Below are 15,862 nucleotides of genomic sequence, written 5' to 3'. Positions count from 1 at the left end.
TGGAAACCCTGAAAAGCTACCTGATAACCAGGCCATTCTACTCTGTGGAGGAATTTCTGCAGAATGACGACCACGACGCGACCGCGTTTCCAGTGGGATAAAAACAAGTATCAAGTAAATGTGCTAAAGACTGTTATACATCAGTTGAAACCAACAGTCGAACGTGCCCATTCAAAATAAACAAAACAATTGCATTAGGCTTCATACAGTGACTTATATATAGAGTGACACAGAATAACGGGAACTTTTAAAAACGCCATAAAACATTAGTGGGAAGGGCAAAAATGATTATATTTAAACTAATGTAAAGTTCAAGACTTGCCATTTGAGAATTATTAGTAACATCGATCACTTTTTGACAATTACTTCTTTAAGATGGCTTCCTCCTGAACGAATACACTCTTGAAATCTTTGTTGACGATTCCTCATTGATCGCTGCAACATCTGCGTTACCTGGTCCCATGATCTGTCCACCTGCGTCTGTTTGTGGAGCTATCTCAAATCAAACGTTTTCACAACTTGACCAATAACTGTGGTTCAATCATAACAGACAATTCAAGATAAAATTAACAATATTTATTTATTTATTTGTTTATCATTTACAATCAACTTAAGGACTACAGTCCAAAACTTCTTTTCATCCCAATTTCCTAAAATAAATCGTCCAAATAAAGGCTACGTGCGACTTTTCAATTGAAACAAAATACAAACACTTGAAACAATTAATTTTGAATTTAGAAAAATTAAGATCCGAATTGATAACAAAATATATTCTACTTAGCACTCAAAACTGTAAAATAAATATTAATTTGAAATATTTTGTTCCGAAAATTAAAACAATCTTCTCCACTAGAAGCACAGCTGAAATGTTGCAGCAATCGTTCAGGAATCTCAACACAGATATCAAGAGTGTATTCCTGCAGGAGGAAGCCATCTTGAAGAAGTAATTGTGAAAAATGTGATAGATGTTATTAATAATTCTCAAATGGCAAATCTTGAACTTTACATTAGTCTGAATAAAATAATTTTTGTCCTTCCCACTCAAGTTTCAAGGCGTTTTCAAATGTTTCCGTTATTTGTTTAAATGTCGCATAATATTCCATTAGAATTGTTTATTCAGACTAATAATTGTTTATCATATTATTCTTCTATTTCAGAATTTTTGGAATGGAAATCAAAGATGGAACTGGAAACACATTCTAGCTACTTCAGAAGGGCAGGAGTGATTAGTACTTCGGGAACTAAGCACCTCTATTATCATTGCTCACGAACTGGAAGATATAAACCTGTAGAAGTGAGACAACGAAAGCTGAAATCACAAGGCACTGCAAAACTAGAAACTAAGTGTCCATCAAGGCTAGTAGTGAGAGAAGGTGATCAAATTTATGTGAAATTTTTCGACAAACATGAAGGTCACGGAACCGATTTGAAGCATATTCGTCTACCACTTTCTATCAGAGAATACGTAGTAGGTAAGTTATCCACTGCCACTTTGTGGCACCCAAGTATACTATAGTGAGGTCCTCGTTATAATGGCAGTATTTGATTAATTGACCGAGCGAAGTGAGGTCTAAGATTCAAGTCGACGGTTTGGCATTTCTCTTAATGTTTGAATGTTAAAATGTTTATATGTTGCGCATTTACGGCGAAACGCGGTAATAGATTTTCATGAAATTTGACAGGTATGTTCCTTTTTTAATTGCGCATCGACGTATATACAAGTTTTTTTTGGAAATTTTGCATTTCAAGGATAATATAAAAGGAAAAATACCTCCTTCATACGCCAAGATTAGATTAAAAATCAGACTATAGAATTATTCATCATAAATCAGCTGACAAGTGATTACACAGATGTGTGGAGAAGCCAGTCTATTGCTGTATTTCCATAAGGTCTATAGTTTCAATCAGGTACTTGTTGATGAGAATACTGCGTGAGGTCTACTGTTCACAGAACTACTAGTATTAGTCTTGCAATCCATGTCTATCATTCGACAAAGCTCTAAATATATAATTGACCGAACGTAGTGAGGTCTATGTTTCAACTCGGATTTTCTCTTTTATGTATGTATGTAACGCATTTACGGCCAAATGCGTTAATAGAATTCTATGAGATTTGGCAGGAATATTCCTTTTTCAACTGCGCGTCGATGTATACACAAGGTTTTTTTTTAATTTTGCATTTTAGGAATAATATGAGAAGAAAAGCAATTCCTCCATACTCCGATATCACTATATTATATCATCTACTCTGAAGATAGGATTAATCAGACTATAGAATTATTCATAATCAATCAGCTGACAAGTGGATTACACAGATGTCTGGAGAAGCCGTGTCTATTTCTATAAGGTCTATAGTTTCAATCAAAGACCTTAAAGAGGTATGCATCTTTAAGTCTTTGGATTCAATATTTTGTTTTGCAGTCATGGTATTACTAGTAGTTCTGTGAACAGTAGACCTCGTTACATTGACCTGTTCTTATGTTTTCTCAAAAATTAATAAATAATTTAACAATTTAAATTGTCTAGAAAAAATCCTAAATAGACATAGAGCTTTCTGTCCTAACGTACCGTGACGTGTCGTCCCGGAATGTGAGTGTGAGCGCTGGTATAACGTTGATGGAAAGATACATTTTCAAGATGTTTGATGTTTTTGAACGAGTAGAATTATAGTCCACTAGACAGCTGATTTATGATGCATAATTCTATAGTCTGATGTTTACGGTAATATTGGTGTTCGAAGGAAATTCCTTTTCTTTTTGTATTATCCTTAAAATGCAAAATTAAAAAAATCTTATCTATACGTCGACGCGAAATTCAAAAAGGAACATACCTGTCAAATTTTATGAAAATCTATTGCTGCGTTTCGCTGTAAATGCGCAACATATAAACATAAAGAGATATGAAAAACCGTCGACTTGAATCTTAGACCTCACTTCGCTCGGTCAATTATGCGTGCCCATCAGTATCAATATTCTCACATTTGAAAAAACTCATTTAATAGGTGATGAACTAGTAGTTCTGTGAACAGTAGACCTCACGCAGAATTCTCATCCACAAGTACCTGATTGAAACTACAGACCTTATGGAAATACAGCAATAGACTGGCTTCTCCACACATCTGTGTAATCACTTGTCAGCTGATTTATGATGAATAATTCTATAGTCTGATGTTTACGGTAATATTGGTGTTCGAAGGAAATTCCTTTTCTTTTTGTATTATCCTTAAAATGCAAAATTAAAAAAATCTTATCTATACGTCGACGCGAAATTCAAAAAGGAACATACCTGTCAAATTCCATGAAAATCTATTACCGCGTTTCGCCGTAAATGCGCAACATATAAACATTCAAATATTCAAACACTAGCCGTCAGGCTCGCTTCGCTCGCCATATCCGTCTAGACCCCCGACTGGATCGTCCAAAAATGAGATCAGCGGGCTCGCTTCGCTCGCCTGCATGTAGACCTCAGCGGAACCTCTGTACCGAATTCTGGACCCCCGACTGGATTGTCCAAAAATGAGATCAGCGGGCTCGCTTCGCTCGCCTGCATGTAGATCTCAGCGGAACCTCTGTACCGAATTTGAACGTATTATGTCAATTTGATCTCGAAAAACACCTGTTACTATATCGGCGTATCTTTGGCGAACAAAATTCTTCCACCTCAGCTAAACCTGTGTACTGAATTTTTTTAAATATATTTCCATCAATTATTGAAAAAGGTGAGGAAACGCAGAAAAGCTGAGAAAACGCTAATTCTGGCTAATTGGATAAATTGGTATTTAGGAGGTCCTGGATAAATGCATTCCAATCTTCAACTTGGTGCCAACCTAACAAAGTCAACATGCTAAAAGAACTTTAAACCCTTTAAAACCACCCTTAGGGTTAAAATATCGCCAAAAGATTTCTTAGTGCGCCTCTAAAGGGCCAACTGAACATACCTACCAAATTTGAACGTTTTTGGTCCGGTAGATTTTTAGTTCTGCGAGTGAGTGAGTGAGTGAGTCAGTCAGTCAGTGAGTGAGTGCCATTTCGCTTTTATATATAATTATAGATTAAACATTAAGAGAAATGCCAAACCGTCGACTTGAATCTTAGACCTCACTTCGCTCGGTCAATTATAATATTTTTGATTGTAAAAAAATAATTTTCTTCCGATGGAAAGATTATTACGGAACTGGATGAATTATCATATTATGGAATACAAATTCGAACGTGAACTTAGTTTGTTAACATTTCAAACAGGTGACATCAGATACTTGTGGATGAGAACAACTGCGTGAGGTCTACTGTTCACAGAACTACTAGTATTCTCATTATCCTCCGTAACGTTGCCAGATCGATTTTTGAACAATGTAGAAATATAATTATTATTCAACAGAATATTCAATCTCAATTATCAAAATTGATTATTTAATCATTGAAAACATTTTTCCTTCACAAATAAAATGTAAGAGATCATTTTAAAAAAGAATGAGCAATTAATATTACTTCAGATATACCGCTGTAAGGTACCCACCGTAGAAGGCGGAGAATCGGTAGCGTTGTTCTCTTATCTTTCTTCAGAGTCATTATATCGTGGAACTCACTTTAAAGTCTAGACAAATAAAAATGTAGTTGTTAATTTTAATAAAATTCTGCCATTATAACGTGGCCCTCATTATAAGCTACAAATTCAGGGTCATTAATCATTCCAAAATTACACTTTGAATTGAATACAAACCAATTTTGAATTGGAAACTTCAACTACCTGAATTTTGAATTTCCACAATTTATGGATATGTATTCCAGATTCACAAATTCTGGGTTCCCGAGTTTTAGATTGTTGACATCACAGTGTTAAAGCTGTTAAATTTTCTTATACTCTGTCCAAACAGGTATGAGCTCTGAAGGATTTTAACTTACTTTATTTCCAAAACAACTGATTTATATTGCACCAAGAATAATAAATAGTATCCCAAACAATCTTATAAACCAACAAATAATAACGAAGTATATTACATTGAAAATAGAAAACTGGATCATCCAAGAATATTATTTTGATATCAAAATAATATAGCTTCCATTTTGAAGGTCTCTTGCAAAATATTTTTTTCACATATTGTTGAAGGATCCGTATGATTAGAATTGCGTATGTTTATAAATCCTCGAGTGAAGCATTTATTTTATTTTTTCTTTATTCATTTTTTTCCTCTCTTAGTATTGGGGCGCTACTCCTACTGGCGTACAAGTTCTCACTTATGCCAGTAGATTTCCACCAAGCTTATGCTATTTGAAGTATTGGATAGTTATGTAATGATAATCCTCAATCAGTTTGATTGTGCATTATAACTCTTACTAGTTAGGAATAGAATTAGTATTAATGCTAGTATTGTTCAATTTATTATTTTTTAGTAAGGAATGTTATTTATTTGAATTGATTGTTGTGAATTGCATTTGTGTTTCATAGTTAAATGTTTGTACCTACTTTGTGGAAATAAATTTGAATTTGAATTTTGAATTAGGCCGACCCTCCTACTACTCACACACACAAGCGCAGTCTTCTTTTGTGTGTGTGAGTAAAGGGACGGTCTGCCTACCTGTATACTACGTAGTATACATAGTATATCAATGGCGTGTGTGCCTGCGCGTGGGAGAGCGAGGGTCGGCTTAATCTTTCAGGGCTCATGGCAGTTTGGACAGACTATAGTGCCGGTTGCACAAAAGCCGGTTAAATTTTAACCGTGATTTAACCACGAGAACTAATCAGATAAGGCATCTTATCAAATATGCCTTCTTTGATTGGTTCTCGTGAAATTAATCACGGTTAAAATTTAACCGGCTTTTTAATCATCTTATCAAAAATGCCTTCTATGATTGGTTCTAGTGAAATTAATCACTTAATCGCTTTTGTGCAACCGGGCGGGCCTTAGACCTTTAGGAAATCTTCTCAACAACTCAAACATCATTTTTCATCAAATGCCTTGAATTATTACTAGAATTTTAAATCAATTTAATTGTGAATATGATCGTGAATACAATTACACCATTTTAATTGACATTAATGTTATTGTAATTAACAATATAATTCTAGTTGAAAAACTAGTTGAATACTAGTTGAATGCTAGTTGAAACTAGTAGAGCTCTCTTTTCCAGGCAAGCTGAAAGAAGGAGTTGCAATGAAGCAGATTCTAGAAGACATCAGGGAAGAAGCTATTGCTAAGGAAGACATGGGTCTGGCTTCCATGATAACCAAAAAACTCGTCCGCAACATAAAAAATAGTTGCGAATTCACCAAGGTAAGGTTACATAATAAATAAAAAATAGTTGAAAGAAAAGTTTATAAAAAATAGTTTAGAGAGTTTAAATAAAAATAGTCTTGCAACATAAAGTTGAGACATCGCCAAAGTAAAGTTTACTTTACATAAAAACTAGTTTGAATAGTTTACAAAAAAACTAGTTTAAATAGTTTACATAAAAACTAGATAGTTAACATAAAAACTAGTTTAAATAGTTAACATAAAAATAGTCTATCAACATAAAACCATAGAGAAACAATAGCGTAAGTAGATATCCCATGGTATAGGGCGTTTATGTCGCAACTTTCACTGTTATCTCAAGCTGATTACTGTAGATTATTTTCGATTTTTACTGTTTTGACCGGGTAAGAGTGTATGAACGGCACAATATGAAAGACTACCAGCGTCATAAAGCTTCTCGGGAAAGAACTACGTGGACTATAGGCTTGAGATAACAGTAAAAGTTGCGACATAAACGCCCTATACCATGGGATATCTACTTATGCTATTGTTTCTCTATGATAAAACATAGTTGCGACATCACAAAGGTGAGGTTTAGTTCAGTACATTTTTCACCACAGTCTGACGGGGAATTTTTACTTTCCTTGCCCTATTACCATAGGTAAGGAAAGTATTGCTTTCCGAAAAAAATTAAGGTACCCCAATTTCTAAATTTCAATACGTTTCAAGGTCCCTTGAGTCCAAAAAAGTTTTTGGGTATTGGTCTGTATGTGTGTGTGTATGAGTGTATGTGCGTCTGTGTAAACGATATCTCATCTCCCAATTAACGGAATGACTTGAAATTTTGAACTTTAGGTCCTTGCCCTATAAGGATCCGACACGAACAATTTCGATCAAATGTAATTTTCTCGAAAACGGCTCCAACGATTTTGATCAAATTTATACCTAAAATAGTCATTGATAAGTTCTATCAACTGCCACAAGTCCCATATCTGTAAAAATTCCAGGAGCTCCGCCCCATCTATGCAAAGTTTGATTTTAGATTCCTAATTATCAGGCTTCAGTTACAATTTAAACAAAAAATTCCAAGTGGTAGAGATTGAGCATGAAAATCTCTACAATTAATGTTCAGTAACATTTTCACCTAAAATTTAAAATAAGCTCGAAATTCGAGAAAATGTGATTATTCAATTGCAAACTGTTGGCAACTGTTGATTCTATTAAATCATTCACTATGAAGAGATAGCAGACATCGTGTGTCTGCAGCGTTATTATTGTCCTGTCACCAGCTGTCTCAGATCTCTGAATAGAAGACTCTTATGCGCGTGAACACTAGCGTCAGGTGATCAATTTTCATAACGGCAAGGAAAGTAGTGTGAGTGCGCCACACCAGATTTTTAGCAGTAAGGTTGTGGATGGATGAGGTGAGAAGAGATAGTGAGTTTAATCCGGTACTCTATAATTAAAAGGGCCAAGCCACACAACACGTTCTTTTCAGGCGTTTCCAGACAAGTCGCAGGGCAGGAAGCTTTCCGATTGGCTGATTATTCCCCGAACGCCAAACTAATCAGCCAATCGGGAAGTTTCCGGCCTGTTGACTCGTTAGAAAACGCCTGAAAAATCGCTCGTGTGGCTTCGTCCTAAAGAACAGGGGAACAGGATGCAAGGAGAAGCTACCGGCTGCACAAACGTCTGTTAACTTTTATTTCTGATTAAATGCCACGAGAACCAATCAGAGAAGCCCTCTTACCAGAAAAACCTTACCTGATTCCTGTTTTTTGAAAGATCAAAAATTAGGAGATAATTTGAAAATCATGTTTGACATGAGATGGAAATAATTGTGTGTTGAATTTTCCTATGTTGCAGGACATAATGGATCATTCTCTCAAAAGAGAGAAGTCTGTGGAAAGAAAAAGAAAAAAGGTAAACTTAACTGTCCATTTTACAGCTGTTAAAAGAGTGATTTCGATGCCAGATTATGAAGCTACAACCTACGGTACTATCTATTTTGAACGATGATTGTCTTTTTCATCAATATCGATATATTGCCTGCTTTGATGCATCATTTATTTAAATTTGCCAATCAATATGAATGAATCTAAGGCCAGGCGCACACCAGTTAGTCAAGACAAGACAAGACATGATCAGACACGTTTAGTCACAATACTTCACATAGTTGCTTATGATGCAACTCACACTGATTAGTCATTGCAATTAGACATGTCTTCATAAGCAACTATGTGAAGTATTGTGTCTGATCATGTATTGTCTTGTCTTGACTAACTGGTGTGTGCCTAGCCTAAGCTGGTAAAGAGTGAAAATTCATTAAAATAGAAAATATATAACAAAAATAGTTATCAAAATTATAGAAACTCCTGTGTTTTGGATGGACATGACAAGCCGTCGGTTCCGGCTGCCTAAACGCAGTCATGTCAAAGGCCCTAATTAGGTGCTACCTGAAAACTCCAGACCTGAGTCATCCAGGTCACTTGACATTTATTCAGCTGAAAAGTAGAATTGTATTTGAAGGGCACAGGGGAAAAACGATAAACATCACAAAAATTTTTCTTCTTCTTTTTCTCCTTCTCATTCTCCTTCTCCTTCTAAGCTGAGAATATTGTTCGTTTTCCCCCTGTGCCCTTCATTTGTATAATTATATTATAATATTTATTAAATATATTACATTTTTCAGGTCAAAGATTCAATATCCTGTGAGAGGGGTGAGCCATCAGAATCAATTATGAATACTGAGGAAAATGCAGGGATTTTTATAGAAGACTATTTGGACATGAACAACATTCCAAGTATTGAAGAGCACTTCAACCATCAAATCGTTGATGGCGTTTTTGTAATTGAACAAAGTAAGTAAGGAAACGCTCAATTATCCTCTTAGATTTAGGAGTTACCATAATAGCATAGTCCAAGATACCCTTCATTCAGGAAATATAAAATCAGTATATTATAATAAGCATTTATTTATTTAATCAGAATCACACAACTTACAGAAAAGTACCACAGGCTTATAAGCCCAAAACGGTTCCAATTCTAATTTATACAACAGTCCAAATGTAGCTAGGTTATGTGTCACTTAACATTCATCAATTACACACTCAATTTACAATTCAAAATACACAAAAATCATTTTTAAATTAAAAAAATAACTTCTGTTTTTATTTGTATTTATACATTCCTTTTTATTTGTTTGTCAATTTATCTAGGACAATTTCAAGATGATAAATTAGAATGGTTGCTAATAAAATTATTATACTGTAATATTTCTTATATTACCATTCATATTAACTAGAAAACCTCCTGGGCTGAATAATCTGCTATTATCTAATTTCAGAATATTATAGAAGTACTTCAAAAATAGGTTATGTTTATCATATTAAATATCGGGGACCGAGCTTCGCTCTGGAGTACAAAAGCATAAAGAATTTATTACGAAAGAAGAAATTATAATAACATTCATACAGAAATGTTCTATCTAATCACAGTAAATTGAGATTAATTCCCAGAGGAATGCAAAAATTTCTCTCACAAAGGCCCAGTTGCACAAAAGCCAGTTAAATTTCAATCTAGATTAACTTCACGTGAACCAAATCAGAGAAGACCATTTCAAAAAGATGGATCTACTGGAATTAATCAGGATTGAAAATAACCCAACTTTTTTGCAACCGGCACTAAGTACCTGATTGAATGATTACTAAAGTTCAACAGCTGAGTCATAATTTTAACACAGTCCCACACACACGAACTCGCTCACTCACTTCCATCACCAACAGACGACGAAATAATTATTATCAGCTGTTTTTCCAAGGATGAATAATAATTATCCTTTTAATGTCCTTCAGCTAGTTTTCTCAGGGATGAGACCTAGTGCAATCGAATCTTTATATTATAAACCTACTATGTTCTGAATTTCGTGAGAATCGTTAGAGCCGTTTTCGAGATCCGGTGAAATAGAATCATTTAAACATCCAAACATCTAAACATATAAACAGAAGTTGCTCGTTTAATAGTATAGGATATTGATGCTTAGCCTGAATATTATATTTCAAGTTTAGTCAATCCTATAAGAATAGAATTTACTTTATGAGAATATACTCCCAAACAACTACAGTTTTGAATACATGTGGAGGTTAATTTTAATTAATGTGTAATTATTCGACGATTGTAAGAGGTGAAAACTTGAGGCTCTTATGTGACTGTTTGTTCGATCGCAGCCACAAGCACGTACAGTATTCTTCTAATCATTTAGGGCCGGTTTCCGAGCTCGGGATTTAGCTAAGTTCTAGACTTTAAACAGCTGGAGTCAGAAAATTGGCTTTCCGAAACGGGGCGTAGTCGCAGTCCACGTTTAAATTAAATTTCGAAAAACTAGAAAATTGAACACAAAATAAAATAAAGAGAAAATAGTGTAAAGTTTAAGCTATTTTGAATTATTTAGGAATGTTTCATTTCGCCAAGGAAAAACGTTTCAACTATTTACTGCGACTACGCCCCGTTTTGGAAAGCCAATTTTCTGACTCCAGCTGTTTAAAGTCTAGAACTTAGCTAAATCCCAAGCTCGGAAACCGGCCCTTGAAGCTTGAAGTCGATTGATCAATGTCGTCTGCGTCAATTAGATTGAAACAGGGTGGCCACCTACTGGGAAAACCGGGAGAACCTTGAATTCCTCATGATTTTACTAACCGGTAAAAATACCGTGAATTCCTCATGAATTTTTCCAATCACTCATGATTTTTTCATAAATTTCAATTAATTTAGTAAAGAAGTATACTGATAACAGTTGCTCTGGTGCAATCATAAGGATTTTATGGTCTAAGGGTGTATCTGAATACTTAATGACTTGGCCCAGTAGATTTCACATTAATTTCTGGTTTCAATCGATTTGTTAGCAAATTTTGATTATAAAACAGTGGAAAAAATTTGGCGCTCGCTTATCGTTTATTTTAAAATGATCATATTTTAAGACCTGATATAAATCAATCACATTTCAAAATTAAGTATTTTGTTTGCTTTATTCTCTTCGGAATGAGACTTTTGTCAAGGTTTGAAGAGTAACCAACAGCCTTTAGCTATAGATAGCCTCGGCTATGGTACTGTACATACACTAGTAGTTCTGTGAACAGTAGACCTCACGCAGTATTCTAATCCACAAGTAGTACCTGAAACTATAGACCTTAATATGGAAATACAGCTATAGACTGGCTTCTCCACACATCTGTGTAATCACTTGTCAGCTGATTTATGATGAATAATTCTATAGTCTGATTTTTACTCTAATATTGGCGAATGAAGGAGGCTCCTTTTTCCTTTTTTATTATCCTTGAAATGCAAAATTTCCAAAAACCTTGTATATACGTCGACGCGCAATTAAAAAAGGAATATACCTGTCAAATTTCATGGAAATCTATTACCGCGTTTCGCCGTAAATGCACAACATATAAACATTTAAACATTAAGAGAAATGCCAAACCATCGACTTGAATCTTAGACCTCACTTCGCTCGGTCAATAATATATATATGGCTTCATAAGTAAAAGTTGACTCAGAATACATAATAAATGTTCAAATGTATTAATAACTTCGACACTGTAGTCTATATTTGTGAGGAATTTTTCGTTTTTTAACTATACTCACTGATTGTTGAAAATGGACCCTGTCCGAAAGCACTCTACACACATGAGAAGTTGAAAGAACGTACTAATTCCTCACAAAAATAGACTGTAGTGTCAAAAATTATCAATATATTTGGAAATTTGAATAAGCTATTCGCAATTTGTCATGGATGATCAAACTGAAGATTTCCACAATAAATTCTCAATGTTTTTTGTTTCTTAAATACCGCGGATACTCCACCAAGAAAATTTGAAATTTTACTCTGGAAAACCGGGAATTACTCATGATTTTTTAAATTTTAAAATGGGTGGCCACCCTGATACTAAGATCAATAAAATCACATTTTTCGCCACACTGCACAGAAAGCAGCTGTTTTCCAGTCCCTACGTAGATCTGAAAGACTTTGTTTGCAGACGACTCTCGTCTGACGTCAGAACAGGTTTCTTTCCGGCCTAGGCCGGAAAGAGTACTCTTTCCAGCCGCTAACATGGAACAAAGAAAGGTGATCAAAAAATAGCTGATCAAAAAACGTTTCATTATTTGTGTTCATTATTCAATAATTGAAACATTTATAATAATATCATCTTATTGTCATTTGAAAGAATAAAAAAGTATAAACTCAACTTCCCACATAATTGAACATTATCTTTTAGGTTATTTAGACAAATCAGAATAAAAAATAAAAATACCTGGACAATTTCCTGATATTCAGATTACCTCAGATTTGCTAGAGCTATCACCTTCCACTTCTGCTTTCGGAAGTGCTTAGTAAACAACTATTCTCATATATATTGTTTATTTTTGTGTGTGGCGAAAAATAGCGTTCGCACCACGGGCAAAAATGTTTTTCCGGCTCTCAATCTTTTCTAGTCCTCGGCCTACGGCCTCGGACTTGAAAACCGATTTTGAGCCGGAAAAATCTCATTTTCTCCTCTAGGTGCGAAATATACTACATCTAAAACATTTCTAAACTGGAAATCGCGCTGCTCAATTACCAAATACTCAATCTAACACTGGCAACTTGTATCGCAAAAAAAGAGTTTCTAAATCAGTTTCGATTTTTTTCCAGCAACATCAGAAAATGGTGCGGAAACAACACAGTATCTACATGTGAACAATCTTTTAACAGCTGTTGATTACCAAGAAGAAAATTCTTCAGAATCGGCAGAAAATCTTGAGGAAACAACAGAGGAAACGGCTCTTGAGGACAATAATCTTGTAGCAGTTGAGTATGAAGAAGTTGCCGAGCCGGTCACCAGTCGTAGACAACTCGTCAATGAGTGCACCGCCATTTTGACCACGCTACGATCGCTAGTGTGGGACCTGAGTGATAGTGAGTTGAGTATTTATAAGGCCAACTTGAAGACTCTCCTAGAAATCTCTCTCGGTCAAGTCCCTGCTGAAGAAAGTTTGCCTCAGTGACATTCATTTCAAATTGGATGGATGGTGGAAATTGATGTTATTATTTAGTCATGTATAATTGTTACACTTATGTGAAAAGAATGTTTATATTTGTCACTTGTTACTGTGAGGAATGCTCAAGTGAATCTCATTGCACTTCAAGCCAAGACTGACTATTATCAATACCTACTATTACTTCTGGCCCCACAACTAATCAATGACGTCATAACATGTAGATTGATTCTTCCTAGAATTAAAGTAGAATTTCTACTAGCGTATCAATGTATGGTATGCTCTTCAACGTTTGTTACTGTATCGATTTTTTATTAATACTATCTAAACTCCAGATAAAAGACATATGTATTTTATTAAATAGCAATTTTATCAAATGCAATAATTTTCTATACTTTCAGCTTGATAGACTTAATTAATTTATTCAGTGATAGAGCTATTAATAAATTCATCTCAACCAAAAATACTTAATAATAGCCTGTATCAGAATTAAAGGAGAGGTAAATCAAAGGTAAAACAAATCAAAAGGTAACTCTTTTATGGGAAAAGAGGCGGTGTAAGTGCACGTCCAGTGCCAACATACCTGTCATCAAATTTTTGGTTGGGATCGATTTAGTATGTTATTTTGAGCACAAAATCACAAAAATTAAACGGAGGTCACTATTGTTTTTAAAATAAACTAAGTTCAAAATAGCACAATTTTACATGCATTTAACCTATGAGTAGCAGCCATTTTGATTATTGAAATCATCAAATTATGATATTCCTGATCTGAGTTTTCCTAACCCAAAGCTTTTCCTAACCTAAGCTTTCCTAACCTAAAGCTTTTCCTAATCTAAAGCTTTTCCTAACCTTAGCTACTTATTGGTTGCTACTTATAGGTTAAATGCATGTAAAGTTGTGCTACTTTGAACTTAGTTTATTTTAAAAACAATAGTGACCGCCGTTTAATTTTTGTGATTTTGTGCTCAAAATAACATACTAAATCGATCCCAACCAAAAATTTGATGACAGGTATGTTGGCACTGGACGTGCACTTTAGCCAAAGAGGCTTCCACATTGTATCACAATAAATCTGTGGTACAGAAAAACCCATCAGGAGAATGTTATCTAGTTAGATAAAACCTTTCTATCTTATGATGTTATGGACAATTCCAAAACTTGCATTTACTTTTTAATTCATTAGTTTAACAGTTCTTTCAAACTTTATTTATACTGTTCTTTCACACATTTTCCGGTAAAATTTAGCCCATTTTTCTTTCACACTCTATTTTCACTGTTCTTTAACACTTCATGTGAATTGTTTGTTGTTTTGTAGTATTGAAGGTCTTTCTTCTTATCGCTCATATCCATTTTCGTTTTAAAGTTTCATCTTTCGGAAAGAGAATACAGAAACTTTTGGAGTCTTGTTATAATTCCTGCGACAATTGGGTACACAACAACAGAATTCCATGATTTGAAACTCCAAATTCACCATTACTTTTCACAAACGGATATTAGAAGAATGGAAACAAACCATATTTATTGAAATGGAAGACCTTGAAAATATAATTAGTAATTCGAATAAATTGTGTTGGTTACCGTATCATATGTAAATATCGGGGACCGAGCTTCGCTCTGGAGTACAAAAGCATAAAACATTTATTACGAAAGAAGAAATTATAATAACATTCATACCGTAATGTTCTATCTAATCACAGTAAATTGAGATTAATTCCCAGAGGAATGCAAAAATTTCCCTCACAAAGGCCCAGTTGCACAAAAGACGGTTAAATTTTAATCCTGATTAACTTTACGTGAACCAAATCAGAGAAGACCATTTCAAAAAGATGGATCTACTGGAATCAATCAGGATTGAAAATAACCCGGATTTTGTGCAACCGGGCACACGTTATCAACTTAGCTATGATTAATAGGTAATGTATAAAGGCATTATTGAGTACAAAATTATTTAAAATGAAATGGTTTAATACTGTAGACTATAGTGAGGTCCACGTTATAATGGCAATTGCGATCATTCAACAAAGCGGATAGCGCTATCTCTTTCTCGCTTTGCTCTGGTGCCAGATCGTCTTTTAACAATGTAGAATTAATAATTAATTAACAAAATATTTAATACACTTTTTTCCATGTTTTTCACACGACATGATGTCAAAAGAGTCACTTTTTGACTGCATGTCGTGTGAAATACTGTACATAGAAAAAGGTGTGTTAATAAATCGCAGCTCGGAATGGATAAGAAACCATCATCTCAAATATTCAATCTTAATTATGAAAATATTGTAAAATATAATTTCTTGCTTAATAAAATATAATTGATTATTTTAAACGAGAATGAACAGTTAATATTACATCAATAAACCTGTATCAGCTACCGTCTATAGAAGGCATTGACAAGACAGAGGTTCGGTAACGTTGTTCTGCTATCTTCCTACACTGCCATTATAACGTGGACTTCACTATAGTCTTTGATTCATTATCGCTCAGCAAAATAATGTACTTAAGTTATACAAATTCTCTGTTTCAACTGTATCAGTCCAGAGTTGAATAATTTAATTAATTACAGTATTAGTATATTATTAATGATTA

The 15,862-nt window shown here is 34.4% G+C and overlaps 1 protein-coding gene across 2 annotated transcripts; it reads left to right on the top strand.

Moving 5' to 3' along the window:
• The first annotated feature begins 757 nt into the window (after positions 1-757).
• Positions 758-13,658, top strand: LOC111053591. 2 transcript variants are annotated; one of them, XM_039443967.1, is made up of 5 exons: positions 758-1,472; positions 6,132-6,274; positions 8,102-8,158; positions 8,928-9,096; positions 12,930-13,658. In XM_039443967.1, exons 1-5 carry the CDS (start codon positions 1,085-1,087, stop codon positions 13,280-13,282), a joined length of 1,110 nt encoding a protein of 369 aa, XP_039299901.1. In that variant the 5' UTR covers positions 758-1,084; the 3' UTR covers positions 13,283-13,658. The 2 variants fall into 2 exon arrangements, with proteins under 2 accessions (XP_039299901.1, XP_039299902.1); XM_039443968.1 differs by lacking the exon at positions 8,102-8,158 and having other exon boundaries at positions 1,020-1,472.
• Positions 13,659-15,862: the final 2,204 nt, after the last annotated feature.

Source organism: Nilaparvata lugens, unplaced genomic scaffold (genome assembly GCF_014356525.2).
Source record: "Nilaparvata lugens isolate BPH unplaced genomic scaffold, ASM1435652v1 scaffold2356, whole genome shotgun sequence".
Classification (NCBI taxonomy): Eukaryota; Metazoa; Arthropoda; class Insecta; order Hemiptera; family Delphacidae; genus Nilaparvata; species Nilaparvata lugens.
This window is presented reverse-complemented; position numbering and strand designations above follow the sequence as displayed.

Excerpts from the sequence above, each read along its gene's own strand:
- LOC111053591 (XM_039443967.1), top strand. The coding sequence starts at position 1,085 with ATGTCGCATAATATTCCATTAGAATTGTTTATTCAGACTAATAATTGT. Across the intron at positions 1,473-6,131 it reads TATCAGAGAATACGTAGTAG|GCAAGCTGAAAGAAGGAGTT; the intron begins GTAAGTTATCCA and ends TCTCTTTTCCAG. Across the intron at positions 8,159-8,927 it reads TGGAAAGAAAAAGAAAAAAG|GTCAAAGATTCAATATCCTG; the intron begins GTAAACTTAACT and ends TACATTTTTCAG.